The 21,295-nt window shown below is 34.5% G+C and overlaps 3 protein-coding genes and 1 long non-coding RNA gene across 5 annotated transcripts; 1 reads left to right on the top strand and 3 right to left on the bottom strand.

Moving 5' to 3' along the window:
• The first annotated feature begins 605 nt into the window (after nucleotides 1-605).
• LOC149738942 (uncharacterized) lies at nucleotides 606-3,211 on the top strand. 2 transcript variants are annotated; one of them, XM_089875571.1, is made up of 7 exons: nucleotides 606-794; nucleotides 1,089-1,241; nucleotides 1,343-1,402; nucleotides 1,702-1,788; nucleotides 1,861-2,013; nucleotides 2,323-2,434; nucleotides 2,538-3,211. In XM_089875571.1, the coding sequence occupies exons 1-7, from the start codon at nucleotides 684-686 to the stop codon at nucleotides 2,813-2,815; spliced, it is 954 nt and encodes a 317-aa protein (XP_089731697.1). In that variant the 5' UTR covers nucleotides 606-683; the 3' UTR covers nucleotides 2,816-3,211. The 2 variants fall into 2 exon arrangements, with proteins under 2 accessions (XP_089731697.1, XP_089731696.1); XM_089875570.1 differs by having other exon boundaries at nucleotides 2,320-2,434.
• Nucleotides 3,212-4,451: 1,240 nt separating this feature from the next.
• Nucleotides 4,452-12,425, bottom strand: LOC149738941 (uncharacterized). Its single transcript, XM_089875553.1, has 14 exons — nucleotides 11,830-12,425; nucleotides 11,554-11,647; nucleotides 11,191-11,258; nucleotides 9,963-10,057; nucleotides 8,846-9,074; nucleotides 8,309-8,430; nucleotides 7,911-8,055; nucleotides 7,404-7,608; nucleotides 6,960-7,092; nucleotides 6,435-6,546; nucleotides 5,752-5,933; nucleotides 5,456-5,525; nucleotides 4,967-5,045; nucleotides 4,452-4,613 (listed from the first exon to the last, which is right to left on the bottom strand). The coding sequence occupies exons 1-14, from the start codon at nucleotides 12,149-12,151 to the stop codon at nucleotides 4,529-4,531; spliced, it is 1,941 nt and encodes a 646-aa protein (XP_089731679.1). The 5' UTR covers nucleotides 12,152-12,425; the 3' UTR covers nucleotides 4,452-4,528.
• Nucleotides 12,426-13,259: 834 nt separating this feature from the next.
• LOC149738940 (uncharacterized) lies at nucleotides 13,260-15,427 on the bottom strand. Its single transcript, XR_016384706.1, has 4 exons — nucleotides 15,349-15,427; nucleotides 14,458-14,514; nucleotides 13,715-13,891; nucleotides 13,260-13,623 (listed from the first exon to the last, which is right to left on the bottom strand). It is a non-coding gene; the product is annotated as an uncharacterized LOC149738940 (long non-coding RNA).
• Nucleotides 15,428-16,828: 1,401 nt separating this feature from the next.
• LOC149738939 (uncharacterized) lies at nucleotides 16,829-21,185 on the bottom strand. The gene is made up of 5 exons (XM_089873865.1): nucleotides 20,329-21,185; nucleotides 18,522-18,575; nucleotides 18,233-18,382; nucleotides 17,615-17,757; nucleotides 16,829-17,193 (listed from the first exon to the last, which is right to left on the bottom strand). The coding sequence occupies exons 1-5, from the start codon at nucleotides 20,338-20,340 to the stop codon at nucleotides 17,145-17,147; spliced, it is 408 nt and encodes a 135-aa protein (XP_089729991.1). The 5' UTR covers nucleotides 20,341-21,185; the 3' UTR covers nucleotides 16,829-17,144.
• Between the last annotated feature and the right edge of the window lie 110 nt (nucleotides 21,186-21,295).

Raw genomic sequence — 21,295 nt, 5'->3', positions numbered from 1 at the left:
GATTTCCATCGCTATTGTGAATTTAATGGGCACTGTTAAATTCTGACGTCACAGCGAGTTTTGTTGTGTCTCAGATTCCGCCAGACGAAAGCAGCCTAAAGGCACAAAGCAGTAAAGCTAGACTTACAGTTACTTAAAAGTTCAAAACGGTCTTGTTTGACCCAGCATCGAATTTTTTTAAGATTGAAAATAGATTAGATAACAAGAAACATTAAATAACTCGTCAGTTTTGCCATAAGAGTCCTGCTATTGATAAAGAGTTTTGTTTTGCTAGTTCGGCATGGTTCAGAAATATTACATTTTAATGCCAGCCTATAGTAGTAGTGTTTCGTTGGTTACACAACCAAACGCTATGACGTAACAATGTGAATCAAATACGCGGAACAGTGACATGCTCACGTGATTTGCTAACTTAGAGTAAAAGCCCACATAGAGGTTTCCGGAAGCACGTCACTAATAACTGCATTAATTTATTTAAGGCGACCAGTCAGCATGCGCTAGAACCAATCTGCAGACGTAGCCTATCTGTTATCTGTTTAAAATAAATCATTAGTTTGAAATGAGGTCTGGAACGAGTACTATAACCAATAGATGTTTTTATTTTATTTTATTGATAATATTACTGCTAGCAAATGACTCGTATTTGCAACAGATATATTATTTAAACTTGATATAAGTAAAACATGGCGACCATTCCTCCGACAACAACAGTGATTGTGAGCCAACCCAGCACAGCTGTTGTTCAGCAGTCACCGGCAGTAAAACAATACAAAAACATTGTCCTGGGACTGAGTGTGAGTAGTTTTTTGGGGGTTGATGTTTAATACGCGTGTTGTTTTGCCCCTTGTGTACCTTTATATAAATAGTAGGGTGGTGGAAGATGGGACACATTTTCATTCTATTTTCTCGTCCCATTTGGTAGTAAACAAAGAACATTCAAAGAAGTATAAAAACCGTATCCTCGCGACTACTATAGATCGTTGTTAACTGTTTAAAACACGACCTGGATATTTGGATATTATGTGCTAAAGGTGTCCCATCTTATTACGCGGTACTGTACATTTAAGATTCGCTTTTAAAATTCGCAGATTACGGAGACCATTATCGGCTCCATCAGCATTGTGATTGGAATTGTACTTTCCAGTTATGGGGGCAGGAGTTATAGTTCGGGCTATAGCTTTTATGGGTATGGCGGGTACTACGCTTCACCAGTCGGCGAAGGAATATGGTGCGGAATTTGGGTGAGCAGCGCAATTTAAATTGACAATTTTTCTTTCTTCGTTTTTTTTTATATTAATCGGTATAAAAGTCAAAAATCGACCAACTTATATTTGTTGCTTAGATTTTGGTTGCTGGCTGCCTTGGGATAGCTGCTACAAGAAAACGAGCAACGTCGTGTATGGTAAGTGTTAAATAATAATAATAATAATAATAATAATAATAAGAGACATATATGTTCCATATATAGAAGGGTGGGGCAGGACGGCAGATCTTTAGCACATAATATCCAAATATCCTAATCGTGTTTTAACCAATTAACAGCGGTCTATGGGAATCGCAAGAATACGGTTTATATTTTTTTGAATGTTCTTTGTTTACTACCAAATGGGACGAGAAAATAGAATGAAAAGGTGTCCCATCTTCCCTACCCTACTATAACACGTATTGTTTGACAGTACAGTTATCTTTTTGTTTTTTCAGATCAACTGCCATATGGGATTTGCCATCACCGCTTCAGTTTTCGCAGCCGGGCAAACTGCAGGTTCAGGAATTTTAGCTTCCCTGATGGTAATAAATATTTCATGTAACTTTGTTGCTGTCGGTGTTAACTCTCATGCTGACTAAACCTTTGTTCCGCAGAGATCTTCGTTCTATACTGGATTCTCTATACTATTGTCCATACTTGGATTCATTGCATTTATAATTTGCATTATCAGTGCTAGTTACTGCTGTACTTTACATACAGCGGCCGTAGGAAGGCCTAGCTGTTGTGGGTCGGGTTGCTGCGACGAGGTATGATAAAATATTGGTTTACATGTCATAGGTATTAAGTCATTCTGAGAATAATTGTCCTTCGGTGGAAAAAGCAGTACCTTTAAAAAACAAAACATTTGATGGTAATAGCACTTTGGAGTAAGATGGAATACCGTTAGCATAAATATCACCTCATAATGTTTTAAACATTTAGCAACGTTTTTAGAGTTGAGAGGATACGGTTATATAATTCTTCAAGTGTATTTTGTTAACTAATAACTATCAAATAAAAATGGAACAAGAAAATTGATTATGTTCCATCTTGCCTCAACCTTTACACCAAAGCAGGTTCCTATGCAACACCAAATTGGCACGCAACAACCGGTAATGTACATGCAACCTTCACAAAACCAAGTGATGCAATATGCCACCCAACCACAAGTCATCATGCAAAATCCAGGTAATACAGTTTACCTAATAGTTTTTTTTTTTTATAATCCAGTCATTTAATACTGTGTAATCGAATTGTGTAATACTTAATGATCAAATTGTATAATTTATAGGACAACAATTTGTCGGTGCTCCTTTGGGATACACAGGTATTCCAGGCAGCACACAGCAAGCAGTTGTAATCCAAAACCAACCGGGCCATGCACAAGGTATGGTCATGACAAACCCCCATATGGCTGCACAACCCCCACAGCGAACGGCTATGCAGCAACCACAAGGAGCCAACGCTAACCCTAATCCAGTAGTTCAGAAGCAGATGGAAGCTGAAGCGTCAGCCAACCAAGCAGGAAATACTGCCCCACAAAATCCACCAGCATATTTTCCCAACTAAACCAGTTGCATGTAATCTTGTATATACATATTATACGCGCACTTTAGTTTTCCGAAAAAATGTTCAAAAGTTTATAACTGGCACTATAATATTAACTGCTTCCTATAAACTATATAGACTTAACCGCTTTTGTGACGCTTTACGTAAAATAAAGATTTTTTTCAGTTAAGGTTTTTACAAATTGTATAAAATATGCTGTAAATATACACAAACGCTATAAAATAAAACAACTTTCAGTTTTCTAAATAACAATTTAGACAGGTGATCTTTTGTTAAGGTAATCGGAAAATCACAATGATGTTAAAACGTTGCTTTTGTATATAGCCAAAGCCAATAGGTTAAATATATTCTCTTCTGCAACATAAGATTGGATTAAACACTCTATACCAGAAACAACACGACTTTTTAATGTGGTATAGTAGGCTGGGGGAAGACGGGACACGTTTTCATTCAATTTTCTCGTCCCATTTAACAGTAAACAAAAAAACATTCCAAAAGTTATAAAACCGTGTTCTCACGACTCTCATACACTGTTGTTAATTGTTTAAAACACCGTCGGGATATTATGTGCTAAAGGTGTCTCATTGTCCTTCCAGCCTTACTTAGCCAAAGATAACAGCTAGCTATATACAGTACTTGATGTATTACACATACAAGAACGAAACTTGCGACAAATGACGTACTTCCGTCACGGTATAATTAAAAGAGTATCAAGCAGAAGCACATATGCATGTTTACATGCTTACAGTACATTTAAATTACGGAAAACAATAACATACTTTAATTCATGTTCTAGTAAATGGAATTTAGTCGACCGTAAACTTGTATGATTTTACCGAGCCGATTTAGCTAACTACCCATTTTACATGCGCATATGAAATCTCATGACACTCAACTTATTTGGTTGTGAGCGGCTAATTTTGTCTCGGGAAAGTACGCGGTGCTGGAGGGGAATTAGATAAGAGAAATTACTTAGCGCAACAAAATATCTGGTGAAACGGTATTTGTCCGTCGCCGTGGCCCAATGGTTGGCGCGTCTGCCTCTAGATTATTACCATTATAAACTTTCTAAACCTGTTGTATAGAAATGGTGGTTAAAGTTAGAAATATACACACAATGATGTATGAATACCTGGAGCAAAAAAGGCGCCTTTTGCGCCAGTGCTGCTAAACTTCTGTTTACTATAAATAACCTGAGTCGCTACCAATTATGGTTGGAAAGCACAGCAAATCAAAGTTAATTCACTTAAATACGGGTAGCATTTGTTTTAGCTTTAAGGGCGAAAAGTAATCAACGAATTGTAAACGAAAACGAGGAAGCAGTGACTTGTTTCTTGTACGCTTACCTTACCAACACCTGCCATAAGAAAACTATATTCGTGGTGGGGTAAGACGAGACGCATGCTTTTATTCTTATTTGTTCGTCGCATTTGATGTTAAGTAAAGCATATTTACAGAATTATATAACTGTATTCTAAAAACTCTTTAAAGAGCGTTTTTATTGTTTACACACGGTCGGTAAATATGGGATTTAGGTGCTACGTTATCCCATCTTACCTCACAGTAATGTATTACTATAACCTGTCCAGTATTGTTGGAATACAACTGACGGGGTAACAACACATATAAAACAAAATTTACGACAGTGCGTTTTTTATTTGATTTCAATATATTTCATTTAAACTACAGTAAAAGATTCGACAACAACAAAAACTATACGCAAGATGACGTCTCATTTGGCAGGAGAAAGTGGTCAGCTTCGCTGGGGGCGCTAGAGAGCCCATTTAAAGTAGTTGCACTGAAATGAAGTTTAAATTGTTTTTACACATATTTCTTTATTTTTTTAAACATATTCCCGCACTTCAGGTTTTTCGCCATAATTTTTTGTAAACTGTTTTTTTCTTGATTTTACTAATCACTTTTTATTTACAACAGTAACAGAGCACACCTTAAACACATTTTTGACTTGCAGACATACAATACTAACACCATAATTATTTTACTAGACCTACCACATTTCTAATTATTTATAAAAAAAAACTTCTGGACAAAAATACATGCATGTAACATACAAGGTACAATTCTGGAGCATAATGTGTATAAAATGACAAAATGTTATTGCAAACTTACCTTTCAAATACTAAAGCTTACCTGAGGTGAAATGGTTTTTGGAATCCAGTAGATTGCACTTTGGTTGTAGGATTTAAAACTTCACTTGAAATATTCGTACCTAGATTAAAATATGTTATTAATATAAATGCATTTTCGTTGAAATTTACACATATACTATACATGGACACAAACTAAAAACAGTTTATTGCAAAAAAATAGCAATTCGAAAATATATATAGTGGGGTGGGGGAAGAAAGGACACCTTTAGTGCAAAATATATAAATATCCTGGCCGTGTTTTAAACAAATAACAACGGTCTATGAAAGTCGCGAGGACAAGGTTTTATAATTCCTTAAATGTTCTTTGTTTACTACCAAAATGCACGAGGAAATAGAATGAAAAGGTGTCCCATCTTCCCCCATCCTACTATATATTTAAACTAGTGTTAGAAAAACATTTTCACTAAAACAATGCAAATTCGTTTACAAAGGAAACAAAAATCAAACATTTTACAAAAGAAAGCTCAACCTTCTTGGAAAACTTCATTGATTGGTTGGTCGCTTCCTATAACCAATGTAACTGGTCCGTTGCTACTATCCTATATTGGTAAACAAAATGTCAACTAAACAAATAGCCAAAGCACCTTACAATACATAACATATCACATATTAATAAAAAAAACTTTAAAACTGAAAAAAATGTTGGCCTAGGAAAAATAAATGTTGTTTAAAAATGCATATATTTAACATGGTTTAGCAAACTGTAAAATCCTAAGTCAAATTGGAAAAAAAACCTTTATATTATATAAAGCATAGCCCCTTCACCTGAGGTAATATGATACGCTGTAAATTGGGAATTTTTATGAGAGCATTCAAAAACTCTGCATCCAGCTCAGCAAGGTTGCTCGTCTCCCCACGAGTTTTGTTCTGATCCTCTTTCATCGTAGTCACCATCATTTCAACATCCTCATCTTTGCAGGAGGATAACGGGATCTCAGAGTTTGTGTCTGGAAATTTTGAGTGTAAATTTGAATTTTAGAGACAATAAAATATATAGCTAGTAATTTGTAATGCGTAGGTTTACGTTTACTAGGTTGTATAGGTGATATACAGTAGGGTGGGAAGAGATGGGACACCTTTTCATTCTATTTTCTCGTACATTTTGGCAGTAAACAAAGAACATTCAAAGAATTATAAAACCTTGTCCCGCGACTTTCATAGACCGTTGTTAATTGTTTAAAACTCGATCAGGATATTTATATATTTTGTGCTAAAGGTGTCCCATCTTCCCCCACCCCACTACATGTAACAGAGATAAATTTCAATACGCATTTCGAAATTTTTAGTGGTAGATTTAGTTTAAAAAATATTACACTTATTTCAAAATTCGTGTTAAAAAGCTTGTTAAAATAAATTACCTTTACTTCAAAATTTCTAATTGGAAAAATATGAAGTGCCAAGAGATGCCTTAAAAATAAAAAAGAACAAAATTGATAAACATGTTTTACATGCAGTGTGTGGTTTGGCAGGAGATTTCTCAAGTTCATCATTTTGTTCGGAAACCAAGATACCAGCAAGTTTAGTGGCTGATTCTGAATCAACATCGAGGTATGGAAAGTGCTGTGAAATATTTTATTTTAAACCAAAGTAGTCTTAATACATAGTACACTATGGGGAAGGGGCACCAAACTGGGGGTCGTTACCACACAAGGGATCGCATAGGGGAGTTCAAGGGTCGCTGAGATACCAATTTTACACAAACCAGAAACTACGGCATATATTATACTATTAACAGTTAAAGATTTTTAGGAGATTAAAATTTGGAAAGCCCTGAAAAAAATATCCTATATGAGCAATCTTTTCAAAATTTTAAATTTTACTAATTAATAAATAGCATATTTGAAAGCTAAGGGTTAGTGTATAGAGGCAACACAAGCTTCTCGAAACTACTAGATAGAAACTGTTGGCTCTAAACTAATACGAAACTGTGTATCAGAGCACTTGTATTAATGGTTGATGTTGAAGATATTCACCTGTTTCATGTGCTTCAAATAATCACTTCCTTGATCACAAGAGAAGTCACAGTGGTGACAAGGGTATATCTTCAAACCAGTGTGTTTCGTCGTATTTTTGATGTGTTTTCGCAAGTTTTCAATATTTGAACTCCTTAAAATGTAAAAAAAATAGTTAATTTTTTGGAAAAATTAGTAAAAACACATAGTTTTTATCACTGTTTTATAAAAAAGGTTTGGTTTAAGCTTCACTAAGTACATTAAACATTTAATTATAAATTTAGACCGGATACAAATTGACTAATTTCCAAACTTTAAAAAATGGTGATATAACATATTCAGCCTTAAGAGTGGTAACTTACACAAGTGGTAGGGAAAACTGCAATAACAAAAATTCAGGATTAAGGGCATAGAACGCATGTACGTATTTATTTACAGTAGCTTCTAGCTTGTCGTTCTAACTACCTGTATGAACAGTAGGGGCATCTGAAAGGTTTTGAGCCAGTGTGTTGTAAGATGTGACGTTTCAGACCAGCAGAACACGCAGTGGAGAACGTACAATGTTCGCATTTGTACGGCTTCTCACCGGTGTGTTTACGAATGTGTCTTGAAAGTAGTTGTTTGGTTTTGGTTGAAAACGTACACATGTCACATTTGAAGGGTTTTTCACCTGGAATTGGAAGGTAGAAGTTTAAGGTTGGAGAAATATTTGGTATTGGTACAACTTATGTAAGTAAAGTAACCAAAAACAAATACGTTTAAATACATGCAATATAATACAAGTTATAATACAATTTTTGCATGAAACAGATTTTCTTTATGGAAACTATCTAAATAAATAGTTTACGAAAGAAACTGCAAAACATGATTGAATTTTAATCTACATTTATAACTAAGACATCAATTCTTGTATATTTGTAACACAGTAAACACACAGTGACCAGATTAAGTTATCACAAATTATGGTGAAACCTGTATGTACTCTTTGATGGGCAGCAAGAGCATTATTGGAACGAAAACCATGACCACATTCTGTGCATATGATTGGTCGATAACCTGTATGTGACTGCATATGCATGTTCACTGCACTTTTGGTCATGAAGGATTCATTGCATTCCTGGTGAAGAAATATTTATGTGAAATATTGAAGGCACAGTTAAAAAAATATTGGGGGGTGGGGGGGTAATTAAAATAAAAAATATTTTAAATTTGAAAAATAATTTTTTTCATTCATAATTTGGTAAACATAATTAAAAAAAACTTTTGTTGGATTAAAATTTGGTTAAACAATATTTTTTTAAAAAAGAGGCCCCTCTTATCACGGCCTCTAAAGCCCTGGTAACAGGATGTAAAATGTAAGTTGGACGTACAGTGCAGTTAAAGTTGCGTGGCCGGGTATCCTTCACTCCATGTTGCGCAATCATATGTGATGTCAGTCGGGATTGTTGACGGAACGACTGTGGACAACGAGGACACATAAAGTTGTTCACACCTGTGGTATACAAAGTTATATCAAAGGCGAAACGGAATTTTTGTATATTAATAACATAGTTAAAACTACTTGATCATTAAAACAGTTAAGCATAGAATTTATAGTATCTTAACCCAGTTTATAAACCAGTTCAAAGTTTTTGTTTGTTACTGACCACTAGTTCGAAAAAAATGGCGTACTAAAAGTTAAATTTAGGAAATAGATATGATAAAAACATGCATTAAATCTTTTAAGAAAACTATCGTAAATACTACATATGTATTTAGAAAAAGTGGTGTATGAACTTCTGGTTTAGGAAACTAAGGCACAAAAACAAAACATTGAAATTAAGAACTAGATTTATAAAAACATTTTTTGGAAAAAATTATTTAGATATATACATAACATATTTAGTGACAGAGGTACATAAGCTTACCAAGATGTTTCTTGATGTGATAAATAAGATCAGAACGTTTAGCAAACGATGATTTGCATCGAATGCAAACAAATGGAATTTTTTCGCTGTGTTTTCTATGGTGGACTAAAAACTCTTGCAATGATGGAAGTGGCTTCTTACAAACAGAACAAGGTTGCGGCAAGTTTTCAACTGCTTTTAGTAGTTCTGTTTCATCAGCAAGCATTTTAAAATTGGTCCCAGAAAGTGCCTTAAATATAATACATTGTTATATTAAAAATTTAATTAAAGTAGAATACTGATTAGTTTGATCACATTTAATAGTTTTATTTGTTCAATAAGTTATTCATTCTTAAATAAATATATCCACGGTCATAGGCGTCAATTTAGGGGTGCACGGGGTGCAGCTGCACCCCAAATTACAAACCAGAGGTGCAATCACGTCATTTTGCACCCCAGTTTGAAATCGTGTTTTCGTAAAAAAATCGTCTAATTGGCCATAAGTTAGTATAATATATTCGTAGTTAATGGTCTATTCCATTCTATATATGTGCTAAACCACATTTTAAATAGTTACAAACTGCGACGTGAGAGTATAACGTGGACCACGGTTATACCATTGTCTGATGTGTTGTTTTAAATTTCACCTTCATATTTAAGGGCAATCAAGCCTAACACTTTCTTAACTTTATGCGTGTTTACGCTCTAAGTTTTTAATTTCATTCAATTGTTCGATTTCATTTGTTTTCATTCCTTTATTTATACTCAAGGATGACAAACAAGGTAAAGGTTTCCCATTTGCAACACAGAAGTTGCTTAATATATATATACATATAATAATGTACATTTATATTTGGGGATGACATAATCTGACATGTAAGCAGAAGATCCATAGGGATAGTTGATAGCTGAACTAATGTATTAATATATCTTAACAAACATAATCAACCCATTCATGATCAATCAGGCTTGTTAGTTTAAACTATAAACACTTCCGGTCTCTAGTATTGGTACATGGCAGAACTACAAGAGTATCCCAGTCATTTTTTGACATGGGAAAAGGGAAAGTGGAAAATTAGGTAAGGAAGGACATGAAACTGTTTTTGACTCATTGTGCCGTTATAAGTTACTAACTAACCTCTCGTTTGCATATGTGGTCGGACCCCTTCATATGTGCTTGCTTCTCTTTGTAAGTTGAATAAGTAAAACGACAAACACCACAAACACCAACAACTGGAAAATATTTACAAAAAATTATAAATCAAAATTCAACTATGCTACACCTAGAACATAGTCTTACTGAACAGCATATTTTTTGAAGAAATTTAAAGATAACTTTAGGGCTATTGACCAATCAAGCCAACTTAAAATCATGCCTTTTGACATACATTATACATTGGACCAATTTAATGCATTTTATTATTTTAAGACAAGCTTAGTTTAAACTGTAATCTGAAAGAAAAAAACTACTTATATATGGTAGTGTTTTGGTTTACTGAATGAGAAGTCATCAAGCTTAACAAAGTCACAATACCAAAATGTATATACATATGTTTGATATGTATTGTCATATTCAAAAGGTTGCTAGATGACAGTCACTTTAAGTGATTAATTTTAATGCAGAGAAAACTATATTCATCACTTCCATACCATCCTAAAAAAATATTGACTGTTGTTCTTTTTCCCAATACCTTTTCTAAGATATGCCATCACTTGTTGTTCAATTTTGATTAGACTAACGTTAATATTGTGCCTGCTTTTGTCGTAGGTAAATGATCATTAAGTGGAGATGTAAGTTTGTAATTACTAAATCTGTTCATCAAATTGAACATGCATGCTGACACACTAGTACTGCGCATGAGGTGCATCATGGTACTAACTTAATTTATATTATTCCATATTGATACAATGTAAATAACTAAGTTTTTCATGGGTTATAAAAGAAGTCAATTCATATTTTGACACATCTTAATCAACACTAAAGAACAAATAGTAATATTTGTGGACAATCCAATTATAATACATGAAGGACCTATAGTTTATTCGTATAACAGTTAGTTTGGAGATTATTAACATTTTATAACTCTTACAGATAAAAACCGGCATTTCATTCAAGATAAACGAGTAACAGATGGTCACAGACAAGTACGCCCATTTAGCCAAACAACCGCATATCATTGGTTGAAAAAAAGGTGTGTCTTGTCAGTGTCACTACATCACTTGCACATAAAAGCCAAAGGAGTATGGTGTAATAGTGAACGCTTAAGTATGCTCCAGATACCCCAGGAGTTTAGTAAATTCCTGAGTGGTATATCGGGTAAAAACATTCTGTACTTGACATAATATGTTAAGAATATTTCACCAACCTTTTCCATCTGTTACATCTTGTAGCTTTGTGTCTGTGGTTGGTGAGGATTTGGACTTTCCACAGTCACTATATAAAAATACATAATGCAACACTAAGGCTTTACATATATAGCCAATACTCTTACTGTAAGTTTAAACTATGTACACAGATAGGTGTCAAGCCTCGGGTGGCGGAGTAGAAAGGCCTACTCAGCAACTTTTTACACTTTCCACTACCCATTGATTAAAACAATAGGGAAAATATTGGAATAAAGAGAGGTACTAATTTCCAACCTCTTACAATTGCACTGTTGTTGCATACTAATACAAACTATTGAACTAATATTATACTTGCTGTTGTAATTGTATATAAACAGCTATACCTTGTGTCCAATGATGACGAGGAATTAAACAAAACCTTTTTTGTCTCGTTTAACTTTTGTTGGATTGTTTTATGCTTGACATCGGCAGTTTTATCTAAATAAATAAAAATAACAAATTAGAAAACTGTTTGGATTATTGAAATGCTATGGGTGCTAATACCTCACTCAAGCACAATTATTAGCAGGTTAATAAAGTTTATATTATGTGTATGTCTTGTACAACCCACAGATGACCATGTAATTGCTTATAAGTAAACATTACATCTTAATATCTACCTCTATAGTCTGTTGATTTCACCACTGATGCAGCAGAAGGTAATGGATTGCTCTCTTGAACTGATGATGGGTGAACACCAACAGTGTGGTCGTTGCCAACAACATGTTTTGCGACATGAACCAAATCAGTTGCATCAGGATGGTCTAACTGCGTATACTGAAGGAGGCAATCAGGTATACTGAAGTTGTGTAGATCTGATTCCTTTTGCAAAGCATCAATTCCACAAAATCCTTCATGTGGGAGGAAGATGTCAGCTAGCTCCGGAAGAGGATTCACAGATTCTTCATATCTCATTAACCTTTGAATCTCGTCACCCTCCATAGATAACCATAAGCAAGTCACAACAAAATGTTATTTCATTTAAAACAAACAAATCGATGCTATGGGTTCATTCATGTCAACACTGCTTCTGTACATTAACGCGACACAATAATAATTATTGGTAATTTCGCGGCCCACGGAATACCGAATATCATTTTGGCTGACCGACTAGCAACAGTATTTTAAGTTTAGGTTACACCACTCGGCAAAAGCTACGCTTACATTACCAATGCCTTTCCTTGTATGTTAATACAGTCACTGGTTTTGACACAAATACGAGCGGTCCCTTTAATTAGTGCATGTCCGCTAAGTCCGCTAAGTCCGCTAAGTCCGCTAAGTCCGCTAAGTCCGCTAAGTCCGCTAAGTCCGCTAAGTCCGCTAAGTCCGCTAAGTCCGCTAAGTCCGCTAAGTCCGCTAAGTCCACTAAGTCCGCTAAGTCCACTTTTTATTTCTGTTTCTGTGATATAAACCCCGGTCCGTATATATAAACATGAGTTATTTCATGTCGCTCATAGAAATCGTATAACGCACATCAAATGGGGCTAAATTGATCATAGACATAATATAAACTGCAGACTGACATTATCCTTACCGTTTTTCTAAATGTTACTTAAATGTGCCCTTTTTTACTTCCGTTTTAACCGTGAGCGTGTTTTAACGACTGTCGTTTTACCGTTAATTCTCATTGTTTTGCCTTTGTAAACTTTTCTGAATTTTGTTAGTGTGACCAAGGAGACAAAATAAAATCATTTTGACTTGGATAACACATAATTCATATATCACGACCAAGCGAGCTTACTACTGGACATCTTAGACGTGAATATTACAGACGTGGAAATAGCGGACATAGTCAATATTGCAGACGTGGACTTAGTGGACTTAGCGGACTTAGCGGACTTAGTGGACTTAGCGGACTTAGTGGACTTAGTGGACTTAGTGGACTTAGCGGACTTAGCGGACTTAGCGGACTTAGTGGACTTAGTGGACTTAGTGGACTTAGTGGACTTAGTGGACTTAGTGGACTTAGTGGACTTAGTGGACTTAGCGGACTTAGCGGACTTAGCGGACTTAGCGGACTTAGCGGACATGCACTATTTAAAGGGACCCAATACGAGTAAGCAAATCAGACCGGATTTGGACTACAGGGTTAAAGTGAAAAAGAGGCCTCTCAAAAAAGGTTTCCACTTTAACCCTGTAGGCCAAATCCAGTACAAAAGGCAAGAGCAAAACTATTAAACAATTTTATAAGATATCTATGTTTTTCTTATTTTTACATAATTTGCACTTTGCATATATTCTGTTGTTTCTTTTTCGTTATAATTTTTTGGGGAATTTTTCAAATGTTACTTTGGTTTAAGCCATAACTTTATATTACAAATTTGACAAATAAATGTTAAAATTGAGTCTTTAGTCATGTTCTCTTTTTAGTTTATAATGAACTGCACTGGTGTAGTAAAGCGATTGATGAATTCCTGCGAAAGAAAATATTTGTATATTAACAACGTTTATTTGTTTTTAGTTGCCCTTTAATAACGACTGTTTTAAAGAGTCAAAAAACGGTACCTCTCGTCCGTCATGATGTTCAACATCACTCTCGGGTCGGCTGAATGGCATCCCAGTTTCTGTGTTTGGCAACAACGGATTGACGAACCAACCTTTGTATATCTTTGACGGGCTAAAATAACGCATCGCTTCTTCTGGTATCACATTTAATCCCAAACCTCTTCCAGTTCTGCAGACCTGATGAAACAGAATGACAGTTTTACAAAAAGTTATCTTGCTTTAGCACAGTACAGTTTTTAGAGTCACTTTTAAAATACAATTTTGCTTAGGGGGAAATGAACCAAAATTTGTTTAGGGGGAAATGTACCAAATTAAATGAATGTGATTTATCCTCGCGTGCGGCGATCTTTAAAACACGGTTTTCTGTTTCAAACACCCCTGTTCGCTTACAAGTTACCGGATATATATTTTTTGGCTGTGTTTGAATTTTTACGTTTTTTAATGAATGGGTGTTAAAACTTCAACAACCCAAAGGGGTCACTGGGATGGAGCAATTGCGGGTATTACACATGCACCCACACTAGTGGTAGCGTCAAGCCTCGAACCATATCTTTTTGATCTAGAGACGAGCACTCGGTAAGTGTATGACATACAGTATTGCTGCGTGCATGCTAGTCACAAATTTATTGTTTACTACTGAGGTATGTCTTTATACCACATTAACACAGTGTATATTCTTTATAATTTACGACATTTAATAATATAGGAAACACAGTTGGCTGCATCTATTTATGCTTACTTACAAAAGATTTTGGGACTCTATCCCAAATGACTTCCGGGGTTACGGATGATTTTTCCTTCTGAAATGAATTTGGGTAAAGTTTATACTTTTATTGATGCGTTGTACATTAATCGAAAACCTATTTAAAACCCAGTGTTACATATGCAATATGTGCTGAGCTAGGCTACTGTATTAATTATGATTGTTATATCTCCATAAAATAAGCACTTAGATGCTACCCAAGCTATATAACTTAAATTTCTCTATTTAGTACTAATAGTAATACAAGAAAAAGTAGTGATTAAATATTAGTAAAATCACTAAATGCAGTTTATACACCCGCCATTTTATTAAAATAAAAGGTTTCCTCAAATATAGTCGAATATTCTTGTATATACATTGCACAGCAGAACACATACCCATAGGCTTTCCATTAATATAGATTACTATTTAATTAAAATTAACCAAAAAACAAACACGTGAGCTATAATATTATTAAAGCACATACAATGACTAAAATATAAGAAACGGACCAATATATTAAAAATTAGAAATAACATTCTTCTACGAAGAAAAAGATAGACAAAAAAGGTTACTGTGGACAAGTTTTAAAAATAGAAAGGAAATTAAATTTATACATGCTATCCTATATATGCTAATTCTAACAGAAATTATGGATTTGATGTACTCCAAATTTGCAGAAAATAATTTTCGACATATCACACCAGTTTAATCGATCACACTAGAATGTGCCAAATAAAGCAATTTTGTTCCTACCTGCACCATATTTCAATCAAAAAATCACATTTGTTCTGAACCGTATATTAAGGCTAATGCGCACTACTGTCCTCTAGCGGATGCGTGGAAAGTGTATCCGAAGAATAAAAAAAAAATATTTGTTTTTTGTACTTACAATGGTGTGTCATATTCAGTTCTGTAATTCCGCAGAGCTAAACATTGTTTTTATTATTTTCTACCCAGGATGTTTCTCTGTAAATCCACAAACGAAAATGGTAATATATACAATTAAATAAAGTGGGCACGTATTAAAATAATATTTAGCATAATATTAATTAACTCTTCTGCTACCACGATCGACTAAGCTCGATTTAAAACAAACCCTACTATACAGTATAGATGAAAAACTGTATTATTTTTTTAATCATACACTCGATATCTTGGACTTTCTTCCCTTATTCCCTTAGTAAAATCCTCAACAAGTGTTTCATACACTCGATATCTTGGATTTTCTCCCTTTATTCCCTTAGTAAAATCCTCAACAAGTGTCAATAGAAGCAACCTGACTTCCAACTTCTGCCTATACGAACCATTCCCTCTTCACGTCACACAGATAGTCAGGCGTCCAATTACGATTACAACAGTTGTGAAACTGAACAGACGCATATATGCACCCGTCACCCTCCCGCCGTACAATTGGCCGTAACGACGACAACATTTTAATTGAAACGTGAAGAAATGCCTGACTTGCTCCGTAAAACTTACAAGTTAATTTGTACACTGACACAACAGAGAAATCACTGAATTGTATAACAATTAAATGTCAACAACAAGCTGGCCTTGGACAACGAGAAAGTGTTTTTGTAAAAAATATTGACACGCTGAAGTCTTTGTATGTTATGACAAAGGGTATAAGTTTAAAATAACTGTAGTATCAGGTTGCTTAACATCCATTTGGCGCGCAAAGCTTGTAGAACGCCGCAGCAAATACACCTACGTCTGTGTATCACGTTAGCTATGTTGTTTGACATTTGCTATGTTATAGCGGAACTGTTTAATATCATTGCCAGCTTGTTTTGTAGTGCTATAAAACTGAAATTTGGGGCTCTGGGCGCAAAACCTAAAAAAACCAAATTAAATATCAAATAAGTATCAACGGATGCTTATATTGGTTATAAATTCGATTTATCACAGCAATAGTTTAAGTTTTTATTAGATTGCGTGACGCAGTAACAGTATGACATAAAATCTACTTTCGCTTTGAACTGTTTTATAACCTATAGCCACCTTTAGAACCTGTATCCCATGTTATTGTTATAAAAAAACTTTGACAAATAATATCCCAATATCCTGATCGTGTTTTAAACAATTAACAACGATCTATGGGAGTTGTAAGGATACGGTTTTATAATTCTTTAAATTTTCTTTGTTTACTACCACATGGGACGAGAAAATAAAATGAAATGGTTTCCCATCTTCCCCCACCCTGCTAATATACTTGGAGTGGTTTAATCGTTATAATGATTAACTTACCACGTCACAAAGTTAAAACTATTCTTTGTGCAATATACGAAGACAACCTTTCGTATACCCTTCCTAGGCTGATGAAGACAACAATATTAACTCACTACAAAACAAATTATATATACAAAACTTTATTAACATGTAAATGATTGAAACTGAAATTGAGTTAGAAACGGCAGTATTTTTCAATGGTTAAGTAGTTTCTCAATGGTTAAGATCAAACATGCAGTGTAAATATAGCAGCTGCAACAGTTTTCCCAGAAATAGAGATACAAGTCTTTCAAGAAAGCTGTGAAACCATTTACCCAATTTGACAACAGTTTATAATTATTGCTGGAAATTATAGCTAGATGTCATGCAACATTTCATTAAGTCATGTTGGTTAATAATTTATCATATGTACAGCAAGCAACACTATATATTTAATCAACCAAGCAGCAAATTCTTCTAAAACCAGAAGATCACCCGGCCTTGAATAAAGGACCTTTGGAACAACCTGCATAAACACAAGAAATCTATAACTCATGGTATGACAAAACCTATTCCTTTAGCGTATAATCAAATAAGATGAAATGTAGTACTGTGGGGTAAGATGGGATATCGTTAACACCTAAATGTCGTATTTCCTGCGATCGTGTTTTGAACAATTACCAAAGTTTTTTTTAGAGTCGCGGAGATACCCCACAGTTATACAATTTAGAAATATTCTTTCTGACTACCGTTTGGGCTAAAAACAAAACACATAATTCTCTAAAAACTACCAAATGGGGTGATGAAAGTGAATCAAAACATAAATTGTCTTACCCCATCTTATACAATGAATCTATCTACTGGACGACCACATGTGTCTTAGCTTTGTAAATGGGAAAGTGGGTTTTCCAAGTTGTCAGTCATGCATTACCCTCATTCTTACTTACTGCAGCTCACTTTCCGGGTGAGCGTATGGCGACGCTCCATCCGTATATGGCTGTAGTGGATTAACCAAATTTCCAAAGTATGGCTGTGCCCCAGAAAAGACACGCAAAGCCTCAATAGATATTCGGTGCCGAACTTCACTTGCCTGTCGTGGCTTCAAGCAATTAACAACGGTCTATGGTTGTCGTAAGGATACGGTTTTATAGTTTATTGAATTGTCTTTGCTTACTCCCAAATGTGACGAGAAAATATAATGAAAAGGTGTCCCATCTTCTCCCATCCTATACAATATATTAACCAAAAAGACCACGCACGTATTTATAGCTCGACCGTTTTGCAGCCGTTTTTGCCAGTAACATATACTACTGTGGGGAAGATGGGACACCTTTAGCACATAATATCCAAATATCCTGATCGTGTTTTAAACAATGAACAACGGTCTATGGAAGTCATGAGAATACGGTTTTATAATTCTTTGGATGTTCTTTGTTTACTACCAAATGAGACGAGAAAATTGACCAGAAAGAAAGTTATAATAATGGTAACTCGTAAACGAGTATTGGGTGTATGAAACAAGGAACGACTGAAGAAGAAGAATAAGTTCCTTTATTCACACTTACCACGTCACTTTCTGGATGAGCAAATGGTAAACCTGTAGCAGTATATGGTTGGAGAGGATCCACCAAAGCCCCATAGTAGGAGTGATGTGCAGAGAAGACACGCAGGACCTCAATACGTATTAGGTATCTAAATCCTTGTCTGTAGGTCACCTGTAGACAAGGACAGACATATTATTTGCGGGAAATCAAGTGGTTATGGTTTAAACATAGTAAAACCCAACCATTTCTTATACTAACCGGGTAAAAGTTAACCAATATAATAATTTTACCTCACTAAATAAATACCCACCAAATAGTTTCTTTCTCTGTACCAATACACTTCATTTCGTTGTGTTGACGATTCCTAAGGAAGAACATTTAAGTACAATGTGTTTTTCACAATTAAAACATCACAATTAAAACAAATGATATAGCTTTTAAGTTGTCTATGGTGTACAATTATGTTTGACTTTTTAGACTTGTTCTTCTGTGTTAAATTTTTATTTTACAACCATTTTTATACTTTAAGGTTTACTTGGCCCATCCTATAACATTTAAAATGTTTTTTGTCCCTATTTCTTCGGGTGGTGTTAAACGTTTAGTATATGCTTACATATATATGTTTTATTTTGTAAGACACTATTAAAACAACATGACACAACAAGGACTATCTGCTTTTTTATGAGAATCGAGCAAAACATGAATTATGAAGTATATAGTAGGTTGGGGTAAAACGGTCTATGTTTTCATTCTTTTTTTTCTCGTACTATTTGGTAGTAAACAAAGAATATTTACAGCTATACAATTATAGAACCGTGGCCCGCGACTCAAACAATTTAATTGTTAAAAACACTATCAGGAAATATACGATTTAGGCATCAACCATGTTACCCAACAGTACTATGTAATACAAACCCTTTATCACATAATCAGAACATATTTTTGCAACTGTGCGCTATAAGAAGATGTTTTTTTGATAAATCCCTGCTTGGAAGGATTTAAAAACGCACAAAATATTATCTTTTTATTATATCAGTATCTTATAGTTGAAAACCCCCTGAGGTATAAATTACTAAATTAAAAGCAAATCTTTCAAAGTTTGGCAAAGAAAACATACAAAACTACAATGTGGGGAAGATGGGACTCTAAATTGAAAAATATTTACATTAGCAGTATTCTGCAACTTGCAGTTAACCTACCGAGTTTAACAGGCTGTGCTAGTTTCTTTGCCATGTAAACTTCATATCATAACGTTAAACCAATATTTTTTGTTGTTTTTATCTCAAATTAAAGTCATATTGACCCCTATCTATTTTCTTCATGCTTATATCTCAGTGTTTTTTTACAAAACGAAAACTAGTTTTATGAGACAAAATCAAACTGTACGAAATATTCAAGGTTGTTTTATGAAGCTATGAAACTAGTTTAATTGTTCGCACACGCAAACTAAAAAAATCATTGGCTTTACTGTGATTTAGCGAGCTTTAAAAATACCACCTTACTATTTCGCATTATTTTACCTGTTTAAAGTATACTGTTTCTAATTTACATATTTTTTTTAATATTTAAAATCAGTAATCAGCTTTGACGGGCGTTTTTTAAAGTCGTGATAATACTGTCGAATATTTCTGTAACCTTATTTTCCTGAGAAAATTTAAAAAAGTCTCGTCTGACAAAGTGTCCCATTCCCCCACCCTACCATATATTAACAAAAAGTCCAAGCGTTAAATAACGATAACCTTAATAATGCAAAGCTTAAGTTATATAGGCCTATCACTTCAATAAACACACATATAAAACTTCCAAGACCTGTCAGAGAATTCACACAGCCAATATATTTAAAAAAATGCTACATAGTGGAGTGCGATAAGTTGGGACATGTTTTCACTTCCTTTTCTTCACCTATTTGGAAGTAAACAAAGAATGTTTACAGAGTTATATAACCGTAACCCCTGGCTCTAAAAATTTTTGTTTATTGTTCTAAATACGACCAGAAAGTGTGGGGATGCTACAACGGTTTCCCATATTACCCCACAGTGCTATACCGTTTATTTTAGTAAAGACACCATTAGAATCAGACTACACATCAAATATTAATAATTTATTTTTATTTTCACCTTGAGAGCCATCGTTTAGGTTGATAATACAGCACAAAATCTGATGATAAGCACTATTTATAAAACGATGAAGAATTGTACTTATAGCCTACAGTATCGTCACCACGTCGTATACCAAAATAGATATCGTAAAAAGAATACATAGGGTAACCTGGGTTTTGGAAAACTCAAGGATCTACTTTCCCATATTTCAAATAATAAAAAATACATATGACGAACTTTGGGCGATGCCATTAGGTTGTGGGTTATCCCTTTTCACTTCTTTGATTTATTTTTTTCTGTGCTTTCAGTGAAAATGACGTGAATAATCCACAACGGCGGTGCATTTCAAACGTATCCTAAACCCCGCTATTGGGTTGCTACGAACTACACAATTATTTCCAAGACTGCACTGAAGGTTATATATATATCTTATCCGTTTTGTGGAGGCGAACAGCGGTTGATGACCGAATACCGTAAAGCGTTTTATATAAGCTTAAACAGTCTTACATATTGCGGGTTGAACGATTTTTCAAAACACTGTAGTGGGCAATTCTAACTAACAGAATCAAATGAAAACTGCCGTTACCCTATACCCTGGGCGCTTTCATTGAACTACATCAATTCCTATACAGACGTGGCGTCGCTGGTTACTTTTATAACAAAGCGAGTTGAAACTTGTTTCTTATGACAGTTACAAAGAATAAATAAACACAAAGTTCTAATTTACATAAAAGAAGTAGCATATATATACAGTAGGGTGGGGGAAGATGGGACACCTTTTGACTCTATTTTCTCATCCCATTTAATAGTAAACAAGAAACATTCAAAGATTTATAAAGCTATATCCTCACGACTCTTATAGACCATTGTTAATTGTTTAAAACACAATAAGGATATTTGGATATTATGCGCTAAAGGTGTCCCATTTCCACCCCACCCTACTATATATCTTGTTACCTCCGCTCAAAAAGCCGATTATTTGACC

This window comes from Ciona robusta, chromosome 3 (assembly GCF_009617815.1).
Source record: "Ciona robusta chromosome 3, ASM961781v2".
Taxonomy (NCBI): Eukaryota; Metazoa; Chordata; class Ascidiacea; order Phlebobranchia; family Cionidae; genus Ciona; species Ciona robusta.
The sequence above is the reverse complement of the archived record's forward strand: the minus strand, read 5'-3'. Positions and strand labels throughout refer to the sequence as shown.

What these genes read in the sequence shown, in the direction of transcription:
- LOC149738939 (XM_089873865.1), bottom strand. An exon ending in ACAGAGAAAGAAACTATTTG is followed by an intron (nt 18,383 to 18,521) that starts GTGGGTATTTAT and finishes CCTTGTCTACAG; the next exon opens with GTGACCTACAGACAAGGATT. An exon ending in CTCATCCAGAAAGTGACGTG is followed by an intron (nt 17,758 to 18,232) that starts GTAAGTGTGAAT and finishes AAGCCACGACAG; the next exon opens with GCAAGTGAAGTTCGGCACCG.
- LOC149738941 (XM_089875553.1), bottom strand. Translation starts at nt 12,151, where the DNA reads ATGGAGGGTGACGAGATTCAAAGGTTAATGAGATATGAAGAATCTGTG. An exon ending in TGCCAAACCACACACTGCAT is followed by an intron (nt 5,934 to 6,434) that starts GTAAAACATGTT and finishes CAAAATTTCCAG; the next exon opens with ACACAAACTCTGAGATCCCG. An exon ending in CAAAAACCATTTCACCTCAG is followed by an intron (nt 4,614 to 4,966) that starts GTAAGCTTTAGT and finishes ACTTCATTTCAG; the next exon opens with TGCAACTACTTTAAATGGGC.
- LOC149738942 (XM_089875570.1), top strand. Translation starts at nt 684, where the DNA reads ATGGCGACCATTCCTCCGACAACAACAGTGATTGTGAGCCAACCCAGC. An exon ending in ACATTGTCCTGGGACTGAGT is followed by an intron (nt 795 to 1,088) that starts GTGAGTAGTTTT and finishes TAAAATTCGCAG; the next exon opens with ATTACGGAGACCATTATCGG. An exon ending in AGTCATCATGCAAAATCCAG is followed by an intron (nt 2,435 to 2,537) that starts GTAATACAGTTT and finishes TATAATTTATAG; the next exon opens with GACAACAATTTGTCGGTGCT.